Source organism: Gobius niger (genome assembly GCF_951799975.1).
Source record: "Gobius niger genome assembly, chromosome: 5".
In the NCBI taxonomy this organism is placed as follows: domain Eukaryota; kingdom Metazoa; phylum Chordata; class Actinopteri; order Gobiiformes; family Gobiidae; genus Gobius; species Gobius niger.
Window position 1 is genome coordinate 17625616 of NC_136856.1, and position 20158 is coordinate 17645773.

General features: G+C 41.1%; 1 protein-coding gene across 2 annotated transcripts; it reads left to right on the top strand.

Moving 5' to 3' along the window:
* The first annotated feature begins 6902 nt into the window (after positions 1–6902).
* eda (ectodysplasin A) lies at positions 6903–19477 on the top strand. Of its 2 annotated transcripts, none has more exons than XM_079556771.1 (8): positions 6903–7394; positions 13807–13906; positions 16190–16228; positions 16915–17085; positions 17401–17435; positions 17512–17563; positions 18201–18331; positions 18542–19477. In XM_079556771.1, exons 1-8 carry the CDS (start codon positions 7044–7046, stop codon positions 18800–18802), a joined length of 1140 nt encoding a protein of 379 aa, XP_079412897.1. In that variant the 5' UTR covers positions 6903–7043; the 3' UTR covers positions 18803–19477. The 2 variants fall into 2 exon arrangements, with proteins under 2 accessions (XP_079412897.1, XP_079412898.1); XM_079556772.1 differs by having other exon boundaries at positions 18201–18325.
* Positions 19478–20158: the final 681 nt, after the last annotated feature.

The following is a 20158-nucleotide window of genomic DNA, read 5'->3' on the forward strand; positions in this document are numbered from 1 at the left end:
GATTTCAGGAGTTGCATTGCCTGTGACACACCAAAGGTAGCAGTTGGTGTGGAAGCAGCTGTATGGTAAAAAACTGTATTTGCCAGCCAAAAAGTCAAGATCATTTTCACATGGTAATTGAATCCAGTACGTTCCAAAACCTGTCTCTGGGATTCATGTGCCAATGTGTAGTAAATACCCTTTCCTTGCCCTGGAGCGATTTTCAAACTGTGGTTCTCAAACTGTGGTCTGGGTTTCACAAGTGGTATGCAAACTATTTATGAAGATACCACCGTCAGTGTACAGATTTTCCTTTGTTTATATGAGATAAATATGACAGAGACAGGGGTTAGTTCAAGGTTAGTTATAATTTGTCTTGGCTCTCAGGGATTTATGTGTAAACCACAGCGTAATCCATGGTAAATGTCAAATTTAATCAGGGATTGAGCAGTGGTTAGGTCTGACAGCCTGCCTGTTTGACAAGAAATGTAGTCCTTATATGATTTTAAAAATATGCTCAGTAAACCTGGTATTGTCGTACTTATTTTTATTATTTGTTAAACAGTTAGAATACCTTTTGACTGATTTGTTCCTAAAGCAAACTTACACATTTACAATATCCTGACCTTTGAGCACAGAATTTCCCCCTTCCTTATTTGAGAAAAAAAAACTTCAATTTGTCTGTTTGGTGTGAATCATTGCGTGACACAGCATTAGTGTGAGCACATGGAATTAAAAAGGTGTATAATGGCTAAAGAATGACGTTTTATGACCTGATTAAGTGTTCTCAGATGGGACAGATGCAGCTTGTCCTGCAGAGTACACTCTAAGAGCTCCACAGGGCAACACTTCCTGTAAGCCCCAGTCACTTTCACTGTGTGTTTGCGTTGTGCATGTTAGATGAGCTTTTTAATGAAGCGCCGGACTGCTGCTGCATATTGCTGTGTCAGGGTATCGTCTACCTTTTAAGGGCCTCTGAATAAGTTATGATATTTGGAGAGATAATGAGATGGAGGGAAGAAGATAGAGGGCGCAGAGGAGCCTCAGCAGAAAAGTCTCAAACTTCTTCCCAAGGTCAAAGCAAAGGAACACTCTGAGGCAACGGCTGTCGAGAGATTTCACTGTACTAAAGTCAACTGATTGATGTTACAGCATTTAAGCTACGGTTTGGCCTTGAAAATGGACAATAACCAATGAAACAGCTCCATCCAAAAGAAAAAAGAAGAATACGAATAAAAACCCTGAATTATAAATAACCCTGGCATAATGTTTAGACAGAATGCTCTCATCAAATCAGCACATATGCACTTCACTGACTTTTCAGCAGGAGCCATATTGTGTGAGCTAATGATCGCTCCCCACTCCGCCTCTCGTACATCCACCTGTTCCAAAGCAACATTTCAAACCGACTCTCCTTTCAACGTCAGACACGCTGCAAATCAGTGCAGTACTCCTGCCCTGACAGCCAGATGCACTTTGTCTTTCTCTGTAGATGCAGTGAATTATGGTCATTGTAGTTAACTAACTGGCTTTCTGGGGTGCCTCTAAATCTCCCAACTACATTAGAAAGAAGCTCAAGCTTCATGTGGTGCGGTTTCGATAATAAATTTGAAGAGGAGGTCTACATCCTGAGATACCTTAGACAAGCATGACTTATCCAGTCCTGTCAGGGAGGCCAACAAATCAATATAACAAAAACAATAGTTTGACAATGTACAAGAGCTGTGCACTAGCATTATTGTCACTTTATTTCCTCAATAATAATAATAATAATAATTGTGATAATAATAACAATGCCTCCAAGTATTTATTTTTGCAGCTGATGTGTTATCCCTGCAGTGAGACACAAACATGCTGTTTTCTTTTTGTACGGTCAAGGCAGCAATTACTTTCAGTGCTTGACCTTTTCACAGCTCCCACTCACGTTTTTGAACCTGTCCATTCAGTTGTTCAGGAGGAGAAGGGAGAGTTGTATGGTTTAACTACAGCCATTTTCCAACAAGGGTCCTCCGGTCGTTCATCTTGAAGACTGAAGCTAGCTTACCTCCCTGGGAGAAATATGATCGCTGACCCGGGCAAATAGTTTTCACTCGCCACCATCTCCGGAAACAAGTTGAGATTACAAATGGACAATTCAGAAAACCCAACAATAGAGGGTCGATACACTAACCAGCTTTCAGACACAAGGGTATTTGTAATAATTATTTTTAAAATGGCTTCTTTATTACAAATAAAATATGTACAGCATATGGTTTGATTATAAAATGTGAAGTAGCCATTTAACTGTGTCCCATGGATTTTTAAAATGTTAAATTACAGAACAGAAAGGAAACTTCAAGCATAATATAAAATTGACACACTTTACATTATGACACAGTGGATTACTGTTCTTGCCCCACAGAAAGTGTGGCAAGGTATCTGGTATTTCTGGTTTATTTCATTTTCATTAATTTATTCATTTATTTCAGGCAATGGCACAGAAAGTACAGTAGGCCTATGTAAACATGATGATCCATTTCTACCTGAAAGGGAGTGGGAAGATAAATAAAAAAAACTGTTGGGGCCTTTCTGTGTGGAGTTTGAATGTTCTCACTGTGTCTTTTTAAACCCAAAAAATACGCTATAAGTATCCTGAACAAACAAACTCAAGATCTGAAGATCTGAAGATCTAGGTCCCGGGCCCTCGCTTGCCCACTGCACTCTCAGGTTAAGATAAATGCTGAGGACAAATGTTTTTTTTCTTTATATGTCAAATCAGTGACGCTGCTGCTGTGACAGAATGCTTCCAAAACCAAATGACAGAGAGACATAGAAAGAGCAATGGCAGAGCGCACAGGGCAGAGGAGTAGATTACCTCTGGGTTCACCTCAGGTGCAACCTCTTGATCACGCTGTGGGTCCGACTTAAGGCTTTGATATGGCCAGTGACTGTTTATTGAGGCTGGCAGAGGTTACGATCAGGGAGTTGGCAGCCTACACACGCACGTCTTCAGAAACAAGCTCGGAAAGAATCCAAGGAACAGAGAAGCCATAAACCATCATCTTGGCACGTATAAAGCTCCATACAAACATGTGTCTCTCTCATATTTCACCTCTTTATTGGGCTCTTCATCACAGTGCATCCAAGATATACAAGTGTGGACAAGAACATAGACTAAACTATCTCAGGAACCCCAAAGTGCATGGTTACAGGACAATATGATCCGAAAAAAGCTGACAGTGGCTTAATTAAGGAAATTCCAGCAAAGTATGAAGATTTCATTCACATTCTCTATATGACTCTCTTCTGCTTTGTGTCACACTGTAGACAATTGAAGCCAGGGAAAATGGCACAGGTAAGAAAGATGCTTTCAAGAATTACTGTTCAAGTGTGATTTAAAATGGACTGAAAAGGAAATATTGAAATAATGAATCAAATATTCTTAAACAGACAAACCTTTGCCTCAAAGACGTCAATGTTTGCAACACTTTCAATAAGTCCTTACAAGTTACACAGCACTAGAGAGCCCAGCATCAGCAGTTAATAACAATAAAGTTTAATCGTATTGCTTTTCATGTCTTTTGCTTTCTCCTCCTTTGACTTTTTGAGGTATGAAACAGCTATTACAATAATCAAATTTCAACACCCAATATTCATCAGGAAATAATACTATACTATACTATACTATACTATACTATACTATACTATACTATACTATACTATACTATACTATACTGTACTGTACTGTACTGTACTGTGCTGTACTGTACTGTACTGTACTATACTACACTATCTAGATACTGCACTATCTAGATACTGCACTATCTTTACAATCTTGTTTAATTTGCAGTCAGTAATTTTCCAGTGCACAGAGTCTGTGAGAAAATGTGTGTATTTAATACAATATTCTGAAGGCTAATTTCACCCTAGGCCATGTAGTCATCTTGTGTGTGTCTAAGCCACTCTGATAATCAGGCAATTATTCAAACCATGTCTGTGCAGGGTACATGCTCTACAGCAAACTTTTACTGTTTTAAAAATGACTACAAATTGGACATGTCTTAAAGTTGGATCAAGTCAAGTGATAAGAACAAAAATGTCACTAAGAGTTGTTCAAATTCATAGTAATTGCATACTTGTTATTACACACAAGCCAGAATGTACAATATTTTGGAAGCTTAAGAGAAACATACAAAGGTTAATTATGTTCCAGTGACATGCATTGTTTATTCTCTCTATGTCTGAAACTGTTTGCGTCTTAAAAGGGCAATTTCAGAAAGGATTAAAAAATCAATTAAGTTGACCTAATGTGCAAGGGGAACATCACTTAGTAAATATATGGAAGCCGAGTGGGAAGTGTGAAGAGACGGATAAGTTGGACAGTGCCTGTGTGCTGTGATCTTGATAAAGACTTGAAGACAGACGCCCACAATGGGAGCAAATGAATCATTGTTCAGGGAAATTACAGCCGCAGTCCACAAGATTTATAGGAAGGAAATCAAATGCCACAGCATATCAATTAGCCAGGGTTACACCTCCGCAATTTGGAGCGTGGAAACAATGATGACTTGAATGAAATAACAGACTGGAAAGGCCTATGACTTGCCATAATAAATACTGTAAATTGATAGGAATCAATTTATGTGATGTACAAGTGCAAGAACATAAAATAGCGGTTCAAATTCAGGGAATTAAACTGAGCATGTTGAAGTCGTAGGCACCAAGGTGGGAGTGACCAACGTTGGGATTTAGCGCCTACTAGGTTTTTGAACCAGATTCTTCAAGGAGAATATGGAAGCTGCAGGAATCAGAGGCAACAGCCCACCAGTCAACTTAAGTCTGTGTGCTAAAATACACGAGAGCCTATTCCTCCTGCAAAAATCTATCATCTGGCAGCCAAAGCCTGTAAATCTCGTTATAAGCTCAGAGAGGATAGAGTGGCACACCATTTATGGATGCTGTATTGAAGCCCAGAGGATGTTATATGAATTATTCAAGGTTTTTTATAAATGCCAAATAAACAATCACAATTTCAATTATGTCAGGCTTAAAAGTTGTGCTGTTGTGGTGACTGTCTAAACAAGGCGCAGGACAAATGTGACTCATATTTTTGGGCTCAAGGCTGTGGCGTGGCACCAGATAAGTGAGGGGCAATGAACTGGAAAAATGTTTGTTAAAACTAAACAATATCCGCATCTCAAAATGAGTAAAATCATCAGATTGCACGACTATTCCAGGACTATATTTATAGCTTCTCAAAATCATTGCAGCTTGGAGGAAAAGTGTGACAAATATGCTTAGTCTGAGCGCTCACTCACAAGCCCAGTGAGGGTTATTTTGAATACCTCTCTCTCCACAACTTCACTGTATTTGAACAATGGAGGATTGACTGCCCTCACAAAAGATGGAGACAACTAAGCCTGAAATCCGAAGCCAACAGAAAAGCTATAGACATAAATAGAGAAGGGGAAAAAACAGTCTTCACTAAGAAATAACTGATATAAAAAGTTCAGTGCTGGTATAGTCTTCTATTGATTTAGGGCTTGGCAATGCTGCCCTTCAGTGGCAGCTTACATGAAGCACTTTTTCCTGCAGACAAGATTGTGCTCTGGAGAAATGTGAGGCAATGGAGGCATAATGAGAGAATAGCAAATATGTAGAATAGAAAAATGTTAGGAATGCCATTTTACTCTAATAATCAATTTCAGACCAAGTGCTTTTCCTCATCTCCCGAAGCCATTCCTCTCAATTACCTTTTGTCACAGAAACACCATCAGTTACTCATTGTCTGTCAGTCGGAATCATGGGAGAATACCTTTCTGAAGGTCAGGCGCACACAAATGTCACGTTTTGTCTCAAAGAAACCAAGATAGATGTTTTGTGGCACTTGCCTGAAAACTAATCTAAGCCGGTGATCCATCAAGCAGCAATTCATCCCCACACCGGTTTCATCATCGGAGATCCAAGGGCGGCTCGATCCCAACCCTCTTTTGGTCCTTCGCTCCGGAGTTCAAAGGGTCAGCGCAGAAATGTAAAGTAAAATTAAAAGGTGACATTTATCTGAAGTGTGAAGTTCTGAGCAGTCTTGGGCAACACAAATGTTTCCAACAACTCCAAATGTTTCCAAACCGCAGCCAAAGGACAAGTATTACAGTTATGTGCTGGTGTTATACACAGAGCCACACTGACCTCACAGTGACATTTCTTCCAAGCATGTTATCATTCTGACACAGTCCAGATGTAATTAAACACAACCATAAGGTGCTCCCAGTTCATAAAACTATAATGCACCACACTTTTCCTCTCACTTTGATCCTATGATGCCAATGTTTACACATGTTTTTGACCCAGTGCTTCACACAGCACCACCTCTCAAAATGCCACCCACGTAATAAAACAAAGTGCCAAACAAAGTTTACTCGTGAAAAATAGCATGTCTAAAGCCTAAACACATGCATAAACAATAGACCTAGGACTCACGGATCCCTCTTTTCATTCAAATAACCAAACTGAAACTAAAACAACATTTATCATATTTGTATGCCGTTTAAACAGTGTCAAACTCGTGGTGCGCTTCTGTCAGAACTAGTCTTTCTACATAAGGACAAGAGTAATTGGTATTTAGACTAATATTTCTAGAATATAACACCATCATTAGAAAAGCGATTTAGAAGCAATATCTTGATTCGGTTTTTTTTTAGTGGCTCACAATAAGATTGGAATGAAAACTTACAACAATCACCTCTCAGCGTGTTCTTGTACCTGCTTTTAATTGGAAATCCGGGAATGCAATAAAGCAACTTGTCCAGTAGGTGCTGCTCGTTCCTCACACCTTTCGCATCCTCAGTCCCATCCTTGAGCCAGCATTAATGCCTCGTAATTGTCCCTGGCCAATCAGAGGAGCAGTGGGCGTGCTCCAGTTGTTACTACAGATACTTGCACAAGTTTGTGTAACAAACCGATGCCTGTCTGTTGCGCCTTTGAGTTTGTGCGTCAATGACTAGCTGCAGCGCGCCGGCCGAGACAAACAAACCTCCCGATTATGTCGAGATAAAGGGCACCGTGGGCTGTGGCTCTGTCCGATAATGGCGTGTTATGGTTCGTCCGGAGCGGATTTCCCGGGAGAAGTGATGCCCACCACCAGCGCAGACCCATGCACGTGTAACAAGAAGTGCAGAAGTAGTAGTAGTAGTAGGAGCAAGGGCAGTAGTGTCGTCTTCCTGGGATTATTTCTGCTGTCGCTGTCTCTACACGCTGTCACCCTCGTCTGCTACTTGGACTTGCGGTCTGAGGTGAAGAGGGAAATTAAAATTACGCATCAGAAGCGGGACTCCATGTTGACAGCAGAAGAGGAGACGGACCTAGTTGACCCTGTGGAGGAGTTATCAGCGCCCGCGCGCCCGCCTAAGGACACCGGCGTTGTGCGTCATGGAGGGGTAACTATGGCTATACAGAACTACACTTAACACCTCTTTTTTCCATTGCGGAGTTGAGGCAACTTTAGGGATACATTCACCTCTGGAGCCCCCTGTTACCCAGGCTGTAGCGTGATACGGGTTTGAATGTGTAGAGTTGTTATGGCATGTTCCCGGGCAACTAGTTTACAGCAGTAGCATCTCTTGTCACACTATGCCTGCACCTCCTCAGACACACACGTTTTTAATCATCTGCCTTTTTTTTACGCAGCCAAAATCCACTGACTATGACCAATGTTGGCATTTCTTAGGCCTACCTGGCATGTGTCTGTCAGGAACATTGTGAACATTTAAGAGGCAGCCTTTACCTAATAAACTATATCCTTGTTTGCCTTCAGAGCATCCCCAAACAGGCAGAGGAGATCTGTTCATAGCTTTTAGGCACTTGGCCCAGTCTGATTCTCACGCACAGGTCAGTCAGCGCGTGCAGCAGGTGGACAGATAAGTGGATGACTAGCAGGTGCAAAGCCCAAGGGCTGATGTAAATTCATCAGGACTTAGATGGGGCACTTGGTGCTTTGGAGGCGGGCCAGCTTTCGTCTCACATGTGTTTTCCTTTCAGGCAGCTGGCTGATTGAATGCTCATTGTGTTGTCTGTGTGGCTTTTGGCAGCTAGACCCTTACTCCCTCTTTTATCAGTCATTTCATCAGGGGAATCTCGAGCCTTAGCCCATATTGTCATTGCTTGTGTAACCTTTTAAAGTTAAATGATCCTCCTTGTGGGGGCATTGGCGGGACATTTAGTTGCACTGAGCTGTCCAACAATAAATTGTCTAAACTTATTACATTGTAGTTGGCCTATCTTTATTCCATGAAGTAAATATCATCTCACTAATGTGTAACCCTTTTTCCTAAAGTGTTAAACTATTAATTTAGTCCACAGCATGCCCTCTGCTATTTTGGATACTCGTGGTTTCCTTAAGCTAAAGTGGAGCGCAATGGCCCTGGTATTGAACCCAGATGGTGACGATTCATGAGGTGAAAGACCGTTGCTGCAGCTGTAAATATTTAACAACTCTGTGATGCTGTCCTCGCCAGATGTGTGCATTAAACAACCCTGATTACACATCCCACAGTTTACATAGTTGGAGAAACAGGAGCATGTGGCATTTGGATGCAACAGACGCACTTGTTAACTTTCTGGAAGACTTTTCTTTTGAAGAGACTTTCTTGCAGGTCTTGCTCTTGTTTATTGGAGTTTTCACACACGTCCTCATCAAAGAGATCATGGGCGCGACAGTGAAATGTGAAGTGAAGGGCAGACGTAATGTAACAGGAGAGCTAAGCAACGTAATAGGAGAAGAGTATTTTAAAAACGCCACCGCATAAACAGTCGAGGAAGGGCGTAAACCTGAATTCCGTATACAGCCGACATAGCCTATTGTATCATGACATCGGTATCGGATATTTTGAACAAAGTGCAGACAGACTGTCTCTCAATTGCGGCTTTCCTCTATTTGAACAAGACAAGTGCAGCCCCAACTCCATGAGAGACGTCGCCCATGTCAAATAGCTCTGTCCATTATGGTCAAACATGAAACAACTTGGCAGGTTGTTTACTTAAAGTTATAACGTGGTGGATGTCATTAGCTCACAACTTCTTTATATCATGACCAAAATTAGTTTCAACATCATTTCTACAGAAGTCATCTGTCTCTTATTTAGCAGTGATATCGTGCATATCAACAGTTTATATGCCACATGCCCTTTATACAGGGTTAATGTTAGTTATTTTTACTTAACTGTTTTCTCACAGGATTCCTTGTCAGATGGAACCTTGATGCAGACGTGTAAGTTGTGTTGTACATAAAGTATTGTGTAAGCTGCTCGACATGCATGTGATCACTTTAGTCTTCTTAGGAACAGCAGTGGAATATTCAAAAGGATATGTCCAAAAGGGATTTACAAAGATGAGATAAATCAGGCAGCAAATAAAACACAATGTCAACACATGTCAAATATCTGTCAAAGAGGACTAAGGCAATAATAATAATTGTCCTCATATATGCCAAAGCAGCTCTCAAAACGCATGCACCAGTTCAGAGCAGCGCTTTGTCATTTACAGAAGAATGTGCTTTCAAGATGTTACATGATAGTAATTGGAAGAAATAAACATTTTGCTAAGACCTTGTAAGTAGAAAATGATTCATTATGTGAAGCGCTTAACATCTCACACTTGCTTAGATCCTTCTGGTTCCTTTGTAATGAGAGCAAATTATTTGGTCATTTATGACTTGAGCCAAGGAAGTGAACAAACAGGCTTCCCCGCAACAATCCCAGTTGTTATGCCCTTGAGCAAGGCAGTAAATCCCAGCTGTGCAGCAGATCTGTGCCGTTCCCAAGAGTTGAATCGCCCCGCTGCGGTGTAAGGCACCAGTGTGATGCAGGCTCAAGCAAGTGTCCCGCCTTTGTTCACCTGACGCAGGGAGTGAAATGTAGTAAACGACGTGGTCTATACTGTGTAATTGCTATAGTATGGTGATTTTTGATCTTGTGCCTAATATTTTCTTATAACCATAATATGAAATAATTTACCCTTCTGATGTATGCCTTCAAAGTCACACAAAGAACAGATGCTGAAACATCTGGAGTCTAGTTAACTGCTATTAAAAAAGTCAGTTTGATGGGACACAAAGCCCTGAGCAGCACACACTTTGGCGCACCCGGGGTGGGCTGTCACCCTCATCTACTGGAGCTGTTACCAGAGAAGAAATGGATCACTGTGAGAAAGGTGTGAGAGCAGAGGACAAGAGGAAGCACCAGTGGAAAGAAGTCTCTGAGGTTGTTTTTTTATGGAATAGTATTGACAGACACAAATGTTATTATCGGGGTCCTAATCAAAAACAATAAATTATCAATATTTTGATAACTTCAGGATTGGAAGCACGTTTGCCAATTGTTTAAAAATGTGACTGGCTGCTGACAGGAACATCTCCTTTGGGTTGCATTCCACAGCATTAATGGCAGATCTTTTGGATATTGGATTATTAAATTACAAGTTTGGGATTAAAACAGATGGTGATGGCGTTCAGGGAGTGTATCCTTTTAGAGACATCTCAAATCTTGTTGACCTTATTAGGGAGTTTAAGGGAAGTCCTGTGTCCCAGCCTGCATCTGGAAGCAGCCCTCAGTTTCACCTCCTGAACTCACACAGACTGATGTCATTTGTGACTAACATTTCATTCAGGAGTAAAGGCTGCTCTAATACCAACAATACTTAGTGTTTTCATGGAAAGATTTAAAAAGAAAAGAAAAGCTTTAAAGAATAAAGTTTTGGGTTGGAAACTGAACTAAATTGCAATGTTATATTATTTGTTAATAGGGCTTTGATAAAGACTCACAATCAGTAAATTACACATCCCTGTAGTGATTGAATTTTAGTCATATCCTTACGGAGCAACAGGGAATCGAGACTTCTTAGCACAAGTGCACCCCCATGCTTTGAAGAGTTGACCCTCTAATTAATAGCATTTCTCCCTTGCGCCGAAAAAGAATGGTTTACTCAATGGTTGGCACGAGGCGCACATACCAACACGTTGTCATCCTGATTTACTGTAACTCTGCGTGCCTTTGAAGGCTATGATGACTATAAATGTTGTAATGAAGTGAAATGAAGCAAACAAAGAGCACTAAACCATTTTTCATAGTCAGACCATAATAAAAGATTTTCAGGCGAGCATTTATTAAGCATTTCATCTTTTCACCACCATTTTGGTAGCAGCCAAGAAGATTGCTTGTTTGTTTTTGTTGTTCTGAGCCGGTTTAATCTTGGGCCAACAATGGGCTGTTGAATCGTGTTTGGCTGTCAGAACAGACAGAAGTGTTATGCCATATGTCCGAACGTACACCCAAATTCTTTGCGAAGTAAAAGCAGTCCGTATGCCAACAGCTGGAGTGGAGATGTGGAGACACCTGCACACCAAATGAAGGGCAAGCGGCGCAGCTCGGGGGAACATCTGGAGGTCTTTGTGTCGATTTCAAACCCTCCCAGGGCATACTGCTCCATCAGGCTGGAATTCCCATGCTTATAAGGTCAGACACAGTTGGCAGCTGGTCAGGATTGTACACTTTTCAACTACTTTTGAATTTGCCCGACATGAGTGGAGGGGAGTGTTTGACATGATCCCAGCCCATCTCATACCACAGGAGGGGGGATCCCACATCTGAGACCAGATATGGCAAAAATCAAAACAGAGCTTTGTCTGTATTTCAGTGGTTATCATCGAAACCACACGAGATGCTGGGCGGCTTTTTTTTTTTTTCCATGATTCCCCTTTACACGGGGGCAATGCAATCGTCTTGTATTTACTGTGCAAAGGCCAACAAGGTTGTCTGCCGTGTATCAAGCAGCAACCGGCTAAGCCATAACAACATTTCTATTATCTTTTGATCCATGTTAAGGTGCCGCACGTGTCGCCGCTTCACAGTTGTAAGGCGGCCAAACTCTGAGCAGATGTCCAGCACACTGCTAATATGGCCGGCTTGTCCACAGCAATTTGGAGCCTACGCGCCTCGCAGTCATGCTATTATTTATGCTGACAGTCCAATGTGTGACCGTAAGTGATCTCCAATGTAGCAGAGCATGACAGAAAGATGGTTTTGGGTGGTCTTGTTAATGTTAAGTGCTGAGTTTCTTTGTCAAATGAATTTCTGGGGGTACTCCAAAATTGCAGTCACGAACTGGCGTTGCGTAGAATTTTGGGATATTATTAGTTTTGAGCCAAGATTCATTGGGTAAAATTTGTCGTAGGGCTGCACACTGTCTCAAAAAATGTATTCATCATCAAACATTTTCATTTTTGATTCTGCACGCAATGAACATTTGATATTACAAGAATGAGTGGATGAGTTTAATGAGTGAATGCAGGCCAAACGCAACATTTCGCACTAACCCACGGGAACACTCCACCACTCGAGCGAAGCCTTTTCTGTTTGCATAGATGAGCGCAGACCGGTGTTGCCAAAATCCTCATTGTCTTTTTTTTTGTCTTGTACAATTCCTCCTTGCGATCTCCTGATTTTGGCCTGGATTAGATGCCAAATGAATGCGGGAATGCTCTCAGATTAACCGCAGTTTACCCTGTCCTTTTGTGTTAAAAGGTGAATTTTAGAGCAGACGTGTCCAGGTGACTGTCTCTTACTGCACAGACTCAGACAAAAATGACTTGTGTTACAGGATTGGTTTCAAGCTCAATGAGACAGACAATGACTGTTCTGGCTGACAGTGTGTTGCTGTTTTGTTAAATGGTTAAACGCTTTATCTAATATTACAATGAGAATGTGAATTCCTGCTCTAGAATTTTTAACTACTTCTTTTTTTTGCCGCACCAAAATCAATGGCGATCTCGGTCAAGTAAAGAATTTGCTGCCTAATACTTATATTCCACCTACAGCAGTTGCTTGAAAAGTTGGTGGAGCATTTAGCCACAAATCCTAAACAATCAATCCCAGCTCCCACCGGTGCATGTCCATGAGCAAGACTGTTTTCTTCCCATCCGTTTCTGGTGAATGAATGTGTGAATGTAGAAATTGTGTGATTTCCTTTTAAGTCAGCTTTGAGTGTAAAAGTGGTGTATAACTTGATACTATATATTTATTTACCAAATGGGTGACAATGTCAATCTAGTAGGGATAGGCAATGCTTGGTAGCTGGTGTCAAAAGACCACGGGCCAAACCTTCCAACTGTGATCCAAAGTAAAGGTCCACTCTCTCTACAAATACCAACTAACAGAGGGGTTTTAGGGAACCTCACCCAGGATATTTTAAAAGAATTTGAATTATTTTTGCAAAATCATGCCAGATGCCATATGGGTCCGAATTTGCCTCCCAGGCCTGATGTTGCTCACCCAGTGGTTCTCATCCTGAAGATCGAGACCTGAGGGTCGCAGGATAATTCCTGATCATATGGAATGCATTGTTCTGTGTAATTTGAATGTGAGCAGCAGTGCTCATACTGAGGGTCACAACTTGAGAAGGTTGAGAAGCACTGCCATAGAGGCACAGCGAGGAACTTTGCCTGAATATTGTGTTCATACTCCAGTCCCAGTATGTTGTTGACTGCTACAAGTAAGACACCTGCCATGAAAATATCCAAATCACAATGCAGTTGTTTTGTGGTGGCAACTGTGATGATATGAGGTAAAGAAAACTTAGAGATAATATATAATAATATGAATATTTGGGGTTGGTTGCATCCAGTTTTTCATGTATTCTTCTTGCACGACAAGGATTTACCTGGTGGCACCAATGTGATAAAAGATAATATGTAGTTGCACCTTGTTATATTTATTTGCTCCGTCACAAATTGTGTGTTAAAATATTACTTTGCCTCACTAATAATATGCTTTTCTTTGTTGTTCTTTGTTTTACCAGCAAAGGTTGCCGCACAGAAATAGTGACTTCCTTGCCAAAGAGGACACCAGAGGAATTACACAGCGGACAAAAAGAAGTCCCGGAAAGCAGTTAGACACAGGTGGCTACATATAAAGCGTCTTTCTCTGCTCCACTGTATTACATTTTGGTAACTCCTCATGCTGTGATGGACTGGTGTGTTAGTGTTCGATGCTCCAAATGTTTTCCAAACAACAAGTTTTACTCTTTCAGAAAATGCCCAATCAAAAACACAAAAAATACTATTAATAAGCTGAGCTGTGTAAGCTCTCAGTCGTACAGGAATTGTCCATCATCAATGAAGGTAATGGAGTCGTCTTCTGTACGAGACTCCAACCACTGAGTACAGAGGACGACTCAATTACCTTAATTGAATATATTAATAAGCTAGCTTTTTTTGACTTAACATTTTTGCTCAATATTAACTTGCCATTTTTTCATAATACGACTGATTGACAAAACTGGCAAACGCTTGGTTGAATGTGACAAAGTTATGCAGTTTTATGTGCTCGACACTGCGTTCCCCTAGTGAGTCCAATCTGCCATATTTAGACCTTCCTTTATCGAACCGGTCTCAGGCAAACCACTCGACCCTACTGCAGAAGTGGCCCCGCCTGGGAACGGCTTGGGCTCAGAACGGTTCAGTTTAGGCTGTGGAAATCCCCAAACCGGTCTGTCTCGCCCCGTACCGGAAAAATTATAATCTGTGTAGTACAGTATCTTAATTCATGATGACAACTGTTGTCATAAACGTTTTCAGTCACAACCATCAAACTACATGGAACGTATGCCTTCCATATGATCTGGCGACCCCCTGAAATAACTTCAACACCCCATGGGGAGAACCACTGCTCTAAGAGACCCAGCTATGAATCTTCACACTTGTAGCAAAGCACCTGCATCAGTTTCTGCATGTCCTGCCAAGTGTGTGTCTTCTGTTGAGCAATGTTTCCACAGCTCTTGTTGATTGGAAGGAGATTTGTTACAGTGTAACAGTAGTTCTTGGAGCTCTTATATTTGGAAAACAACTCCTTATTGGTCTCTTCTTTATGTAGTTATCTTTTTCAGCTTTATGCCTACTTAACAAAAGAATGTACCTAAACCGCACTGTGTTGTTGAGTTTGCAGAGAAGAAGATTTTACAGCATGGGAATGATTATTATTTGGATTGCAAAAGGGACAAAATGTTTGGGAGGGCTTCACCAATTTGAAGCAGACGAACTAGCTTATGCCAAGCCCCTGAAATATCAACGGAGCAGATGCAAAACTTCACAAGAGTTGAATGCTTTTAAGATTCATTTCAAACAACCTGTTGGGAAAGCCCATCATGTGACTTGATGGCTTCCATTAACTGGTCTTATTCATCATAATCAATAGCTCGAGACAAAGCCATATGCTCAATATGTCTGAATTCGCTTTTGTAGTTTTTGTTTAGAATGTGAGCTATGCAAATAAAAAGTATGCCTTTGAAGTTGATGTCTGAGTGCAACAAGTGCAGCATGATCACAAGGCATTCCAGAGTCTGTGGCGTGACATTGAATACTTGGGGGGGTTGTGTAGTGATTGTGTTTAAATTAGAAGAAAAAACTCACCTTTGAGACTTTCTACATAAATCAGTAAAGTCCTGAGCCTCTAAACACTAATCATTCCCAGGTCTCTCTGCTCTGAGCCACAGACAAAGGCTTTTGTAATCTCAGCCTCACATGTGTGTGTTTGCACGTGTGCGCGTGTGTTGGTTTGTGGCGCTCCTAACGGGCACCAGATTGGAGATAGGCTGCTCGTTAAGAGAAATCTTTACGGATGCATCCAGTCATTTAGCCAGGGGAGAAACACTGGCCATATGTTACAGGGAACTCAAACTGTGAGGTTTTAAGGTTCAATGGCCTTTGTAGTTGTAATGACATGGCAAACCCTTGAACAGCAAGAGGGGTTTGTAAAAGGTCTGTAGCTGCAGAGCCATGGTCTGTTCGTGTGTCATACATTGATATAGATGCCCCTCCAATGCAGTGTGCATGAACCCACACGGACACAGGCACAAACACACACACACACACACACACACACACACACTTTCATCTGCATTCTCCATCTGGGCCTAATTCAAAGAAAAGGATTTTGGCAGGATAAAGTATCTCTCTAATGATCTTCTCCAGTTCCACTGCCTGTGAATGCTTAAGGCACTTGTTCATACAGAGGAGGTGAAACCACACTTACAAATTACTACACTAGACGATACCACAGACTGGCATGCCTTCACTGCACTGCTGCTCACAGAACATCTGAATCTGTTACTTTTCAGGATACCTCCATTCATTGAATGTGCAAAAAGTATAATAATACTAAAAAGATGTTTTTCTTTGTTACAGAATCATTGGGAAAAGAGAAGCGACGAGGAAATAAAAAAGGTAATTCAAAAAAATATATATAGATATAAAAACTGAAAAGTTTTTAGGGGGGAAAAAAAACTCAGTGACTTGCCAGAGCACCGGGTAAAAATATTGGTTTTATGTGAAACATGATAGAACTGCACACATTCCAATAGCTCTCTATTCTACATAAAATACACAAGATAATGCAGCGATATTGGGGGGATCCAGAAACAGAGCAGCCTGAAATAAAGGTCTGAGAAACTTCACATGCCTTTGCTTTTATCTCAAAAACCTAATATTCTGTACTTTCATTAACAGTTGTAGGTAAAATATGCATCATCAACTTTTTTGTGCTATTAACCGTATGTTGTAACCTCGTCAAAAACATATGTGGAGTAGTATTTTGCTCCATTCACACAGGTCTGAGTCATCATGTTTGATTTGGTTGTTCCTTCTTTTACTGCTAAAACGCTTCATTCTGAATTGCTTGGATTTTGTTGCATAATTAAATGGAACACAGATGTGACCTCTTCTTTTTAAAAGCCCTTAAACAATCACTCTGCACACATGACTAAGTGTTAGGGTTACATTTGCATAATTGATTTGTTGTTAGCATGCCATTAGCAAAAAATACAGCTTGTATATTTTTTTAGGATGTACAATTCCCACTGCTGCCTACAGAGGGCACTCCAACTTGATAACATTGTGGTTATCTTGTACAGGGAGGAAAAGGCCTGTGCCGGGGCCCCCTGGTCCACCTGGCCCCCCTGGCCCTCAGGGGCCACCGGGCATCCCTGGAATCCCTGGGTTTCCAGGAAGTAACGTGATGGGGCCTGCAGGACCTCCTGGGCCTCCAGGGCCTCAGGGACCACCGGGCGCTCAAGGCCCTGCAGGTATGTAGATGAAAATAGAAATGACACCATCACAGCACTGAGATAGCCAAAACTTTTCACAAGCCAGATAAGTTAAAACACCACAAGCTCCGAGATTTGTTCTTAGATTACAGTACATGGAGACACATTCCCACACTACAGAGGGGCTCTCAAGTTGTCAAAATCAATGAACTCATTGCAGTACCAGAGAGACCTCTCATGCAGATGTCAAACAGTGTGGGATCGCAGTGATCCATGTTCCAACTATTTCATTGTTTGTTTTGTTTAATCATGTCATTTCAGCTGTGGTGAAGTGTGTCTTTTTTATTTCTACAGGGGTTCCAGATAGGTCAAAAACAAAAGAGTTTCAGGTACTTTTGTTCAACCCCAATTACATTTAACCTTCACAATGTGTAGGTACTTATTTTTGCCATTGTTGTCTTTCAGCCTGCAGTGGTTCACTTGCAAGGGCAGGAAACAACAATTCAAGTGAGAGAAGGTGAGTTTTTTAGATGTCCTTGCTATGTAAATCACTCTAGATGGACATTGACAAGAACATGATGATGCTGAATGTTGTACTGTGTTATTTGACATTTGTCTTAATTTAAGGGTGATTTCTTACATGTTGGAGTGTTTTGTGGTACAGCTCCAGTACGCACTGCAGATTTCAGCTGAATTTACTTCACAATTAATTTAGTCTGTATTAACCTGCACTGCCCCGAATACCGCGCCATGAGAATGATCAGCTTTTTCCCATGACGACGAGTGTCGCACGAACACAACCCGATCAGCCAACATGCATGTACATCTCTGATGCTGCAACACAGGAAAACAAAGGCTTTACTGCAGACGGGCGACATACCTCATTGATATGTAGTGCATCTTCAAATAAATAAGCTTCCAGCTCGTCACCATAGATTTATTACAAAAATACATGCTCCAACCCTCTCTTAAAGTACAGTGTGCCAGCCACAAGTTGGCAGCTTATACACCACACACGCCGCTCTCCAGAATGCACAGAAGACTCTGTTTTGTCTAGAGTGTGTTTGTATTCACAGTGACGGGTCAATGGTCGTTTATATTGACCTAAACTGTGCCAGTGTGAATTGAAACCCTCTCTTTTGTCATCTATCTAGATCTCTCTGAAGGGATTCTCAGAAACTGGAAGATGGTGTCCATCCATCACCGCGTGTTCAAAATGCACTCCCGCTCTGGAGAGCTGGAGGTGCTGCTGGATGGTGTCTATTTCATTTATAGTCAGGTAGAAGTGAGTACGGTCTTCGACGTAACTCTGCAAAGTCTTTAGTTCAAGGCGTAATGAACAGATCTTAAGCAGAACCTGAAGTCTTATTGCTGATGCATGTTATGTTTTCTCAAACAAATAACTCAAGCTATCTCCTTGACTCTTTATGGCCAATTTTGTGACAAAGCTTTAACAGCTCTTTTGGTGTGAATGTGATTTATTTTTTCCCTTCAGGTTTACTACCTCAACTTCACAGACATCGCCAGCTACGAAGTGATGGTGGACTCTAACCCTTTTCTGCGCTGCACCTGCAGCATAGAGACAGGCCAGCGCAAGTTCAATACCTGCTACACGGCCGGGGTGAGCCTACTGCGCGCTGGTCAGAGAATATCCATACGCATTGTCTATGAAGACACACTCATCAGCATGACCAACCACACAACCTTCCTGGGAAGTGTCAGACTGGGAGAGGCGCCATCTTCTGGACATAACTGATAACACACACAAAGACTGAAAGACCCTCAGACTTTCATCATGGATTTGATGAATAGATTAAACTGTTGAAAAGTATCAACTTTGGCCCATGTGACTCAATAATTATGATTATTTAAATCTGCCAAGTTAATAAAGTTGATAAGGCTCTTGGATGACTTAAGCTGTGTTTCAAAACTTTATTTAAAAGGACAGTGTTATGTCTCCCTTGGCATTTATTAAAGAGGAGAAAGGCTTTGATGAGCCACATGTCCCCTTATTCTTGACGCAAGTGATTCTATTTATAGTCATCATTTCTGTCAAAGCAGCGTTTCTTCATAACAAGTCAAGAAACCGCTGACAAATGAAAATGTACTTCTTTGTGCTGTTGAATGATCTTCAAAAATACTTGCTCAAATCATTGAAATCTGGACCAGTAACATCTTTCAAATGCTCCTGTGTTTGTGGGACATAAATGTTTTTAAAATCATACAGTTATTTAAATAAAGATTAATAGCATAGTTAATAAGAATTAACAAAGCGACAGCACTATGCATTTTGCACACGTTTGCACTAAAAACATCCCTGCAGATTAGTGATATGTTTGTTCCAGTGCTATTTTCTGTTGTTTATACATCTTTGTACATATTGTATATAAAATGGGATATACTTTTGTAAATTGATGGATTAAAATATTTCCTGTTCTGTCTAAATGACTTTTGTATCTCTCTGGGTTTTACTTTTAAGCTTTTGATTTTACCTTCATTTAACCAGGAAAGTCCCACTGAGATTAAGAATGTCTTTTCAGGGGAGTCTTAGCCCCAGAGGGGATCCTTTTAGTGGTTGGGAACTGGAGCACCCGGAGGAAACATGCGCAGACACAGGGAGCAAACTTCACACAGAAAGGCCCCGTCTGGGAATCGAACCTCGGACCTTCATCCTGTGAGGCTCAATCGATAACTGCTGTGCCGCTGTCCCATGAAAAATATAATTGTATTAACTTCAGCACTATAGAAGTCTGAAAGGTGATATCAGGTTCAACTCCACATGAGAGAAACATGAAAACCTAATGACCATTAACTACAGCATTTGAGTAAAATGTTCACACTACATAGCTTGACACACTTTACAATCTCCAGTGGGGCACAATTCCACAATTAAATCACTTTCGGATTAAGTTTGTGGGAAGATGGCCAAGATGTCTTAAACAAGGGAGGTGGGGTATGTCACTGCTTGAGATGGAGTTATCTGAGATTTATGCCATTAGTGAGTATTTTGATAGCACAGTAAATATATTTTAACTCATTGCTTTGTTTTCTCTAAGGAACTCAATCTCAGTGTTACCCAAAAGGTCAACATATTGCAGATACAGTGGGGGAA

Bases quoted from the DNA above. Each gene is read 5' to 3' on its own strand.
- eda (XM_079556771.1), top strand. From the start codon at position 7,044: ATGGCGTGTTATGGTTCGTCCGGAGCGGATTTCCCGGGAGAAGTGATG. The intron at 17,086-17,400 runs GTATGTAGATGA...TTATTTCTACAG, and splicing joins GGGCGCTCAAGGCCCTGCAG to GGGTTCCAGATAGGTCAAAA. The intron at 17,436-17,511 runs GTACTTTTGTTC...GTTGTCTTTCAG, and splicing joins CAAAAACAAAAGAGTTTCAG to CCTGCAGTGGTTCACTTGCA.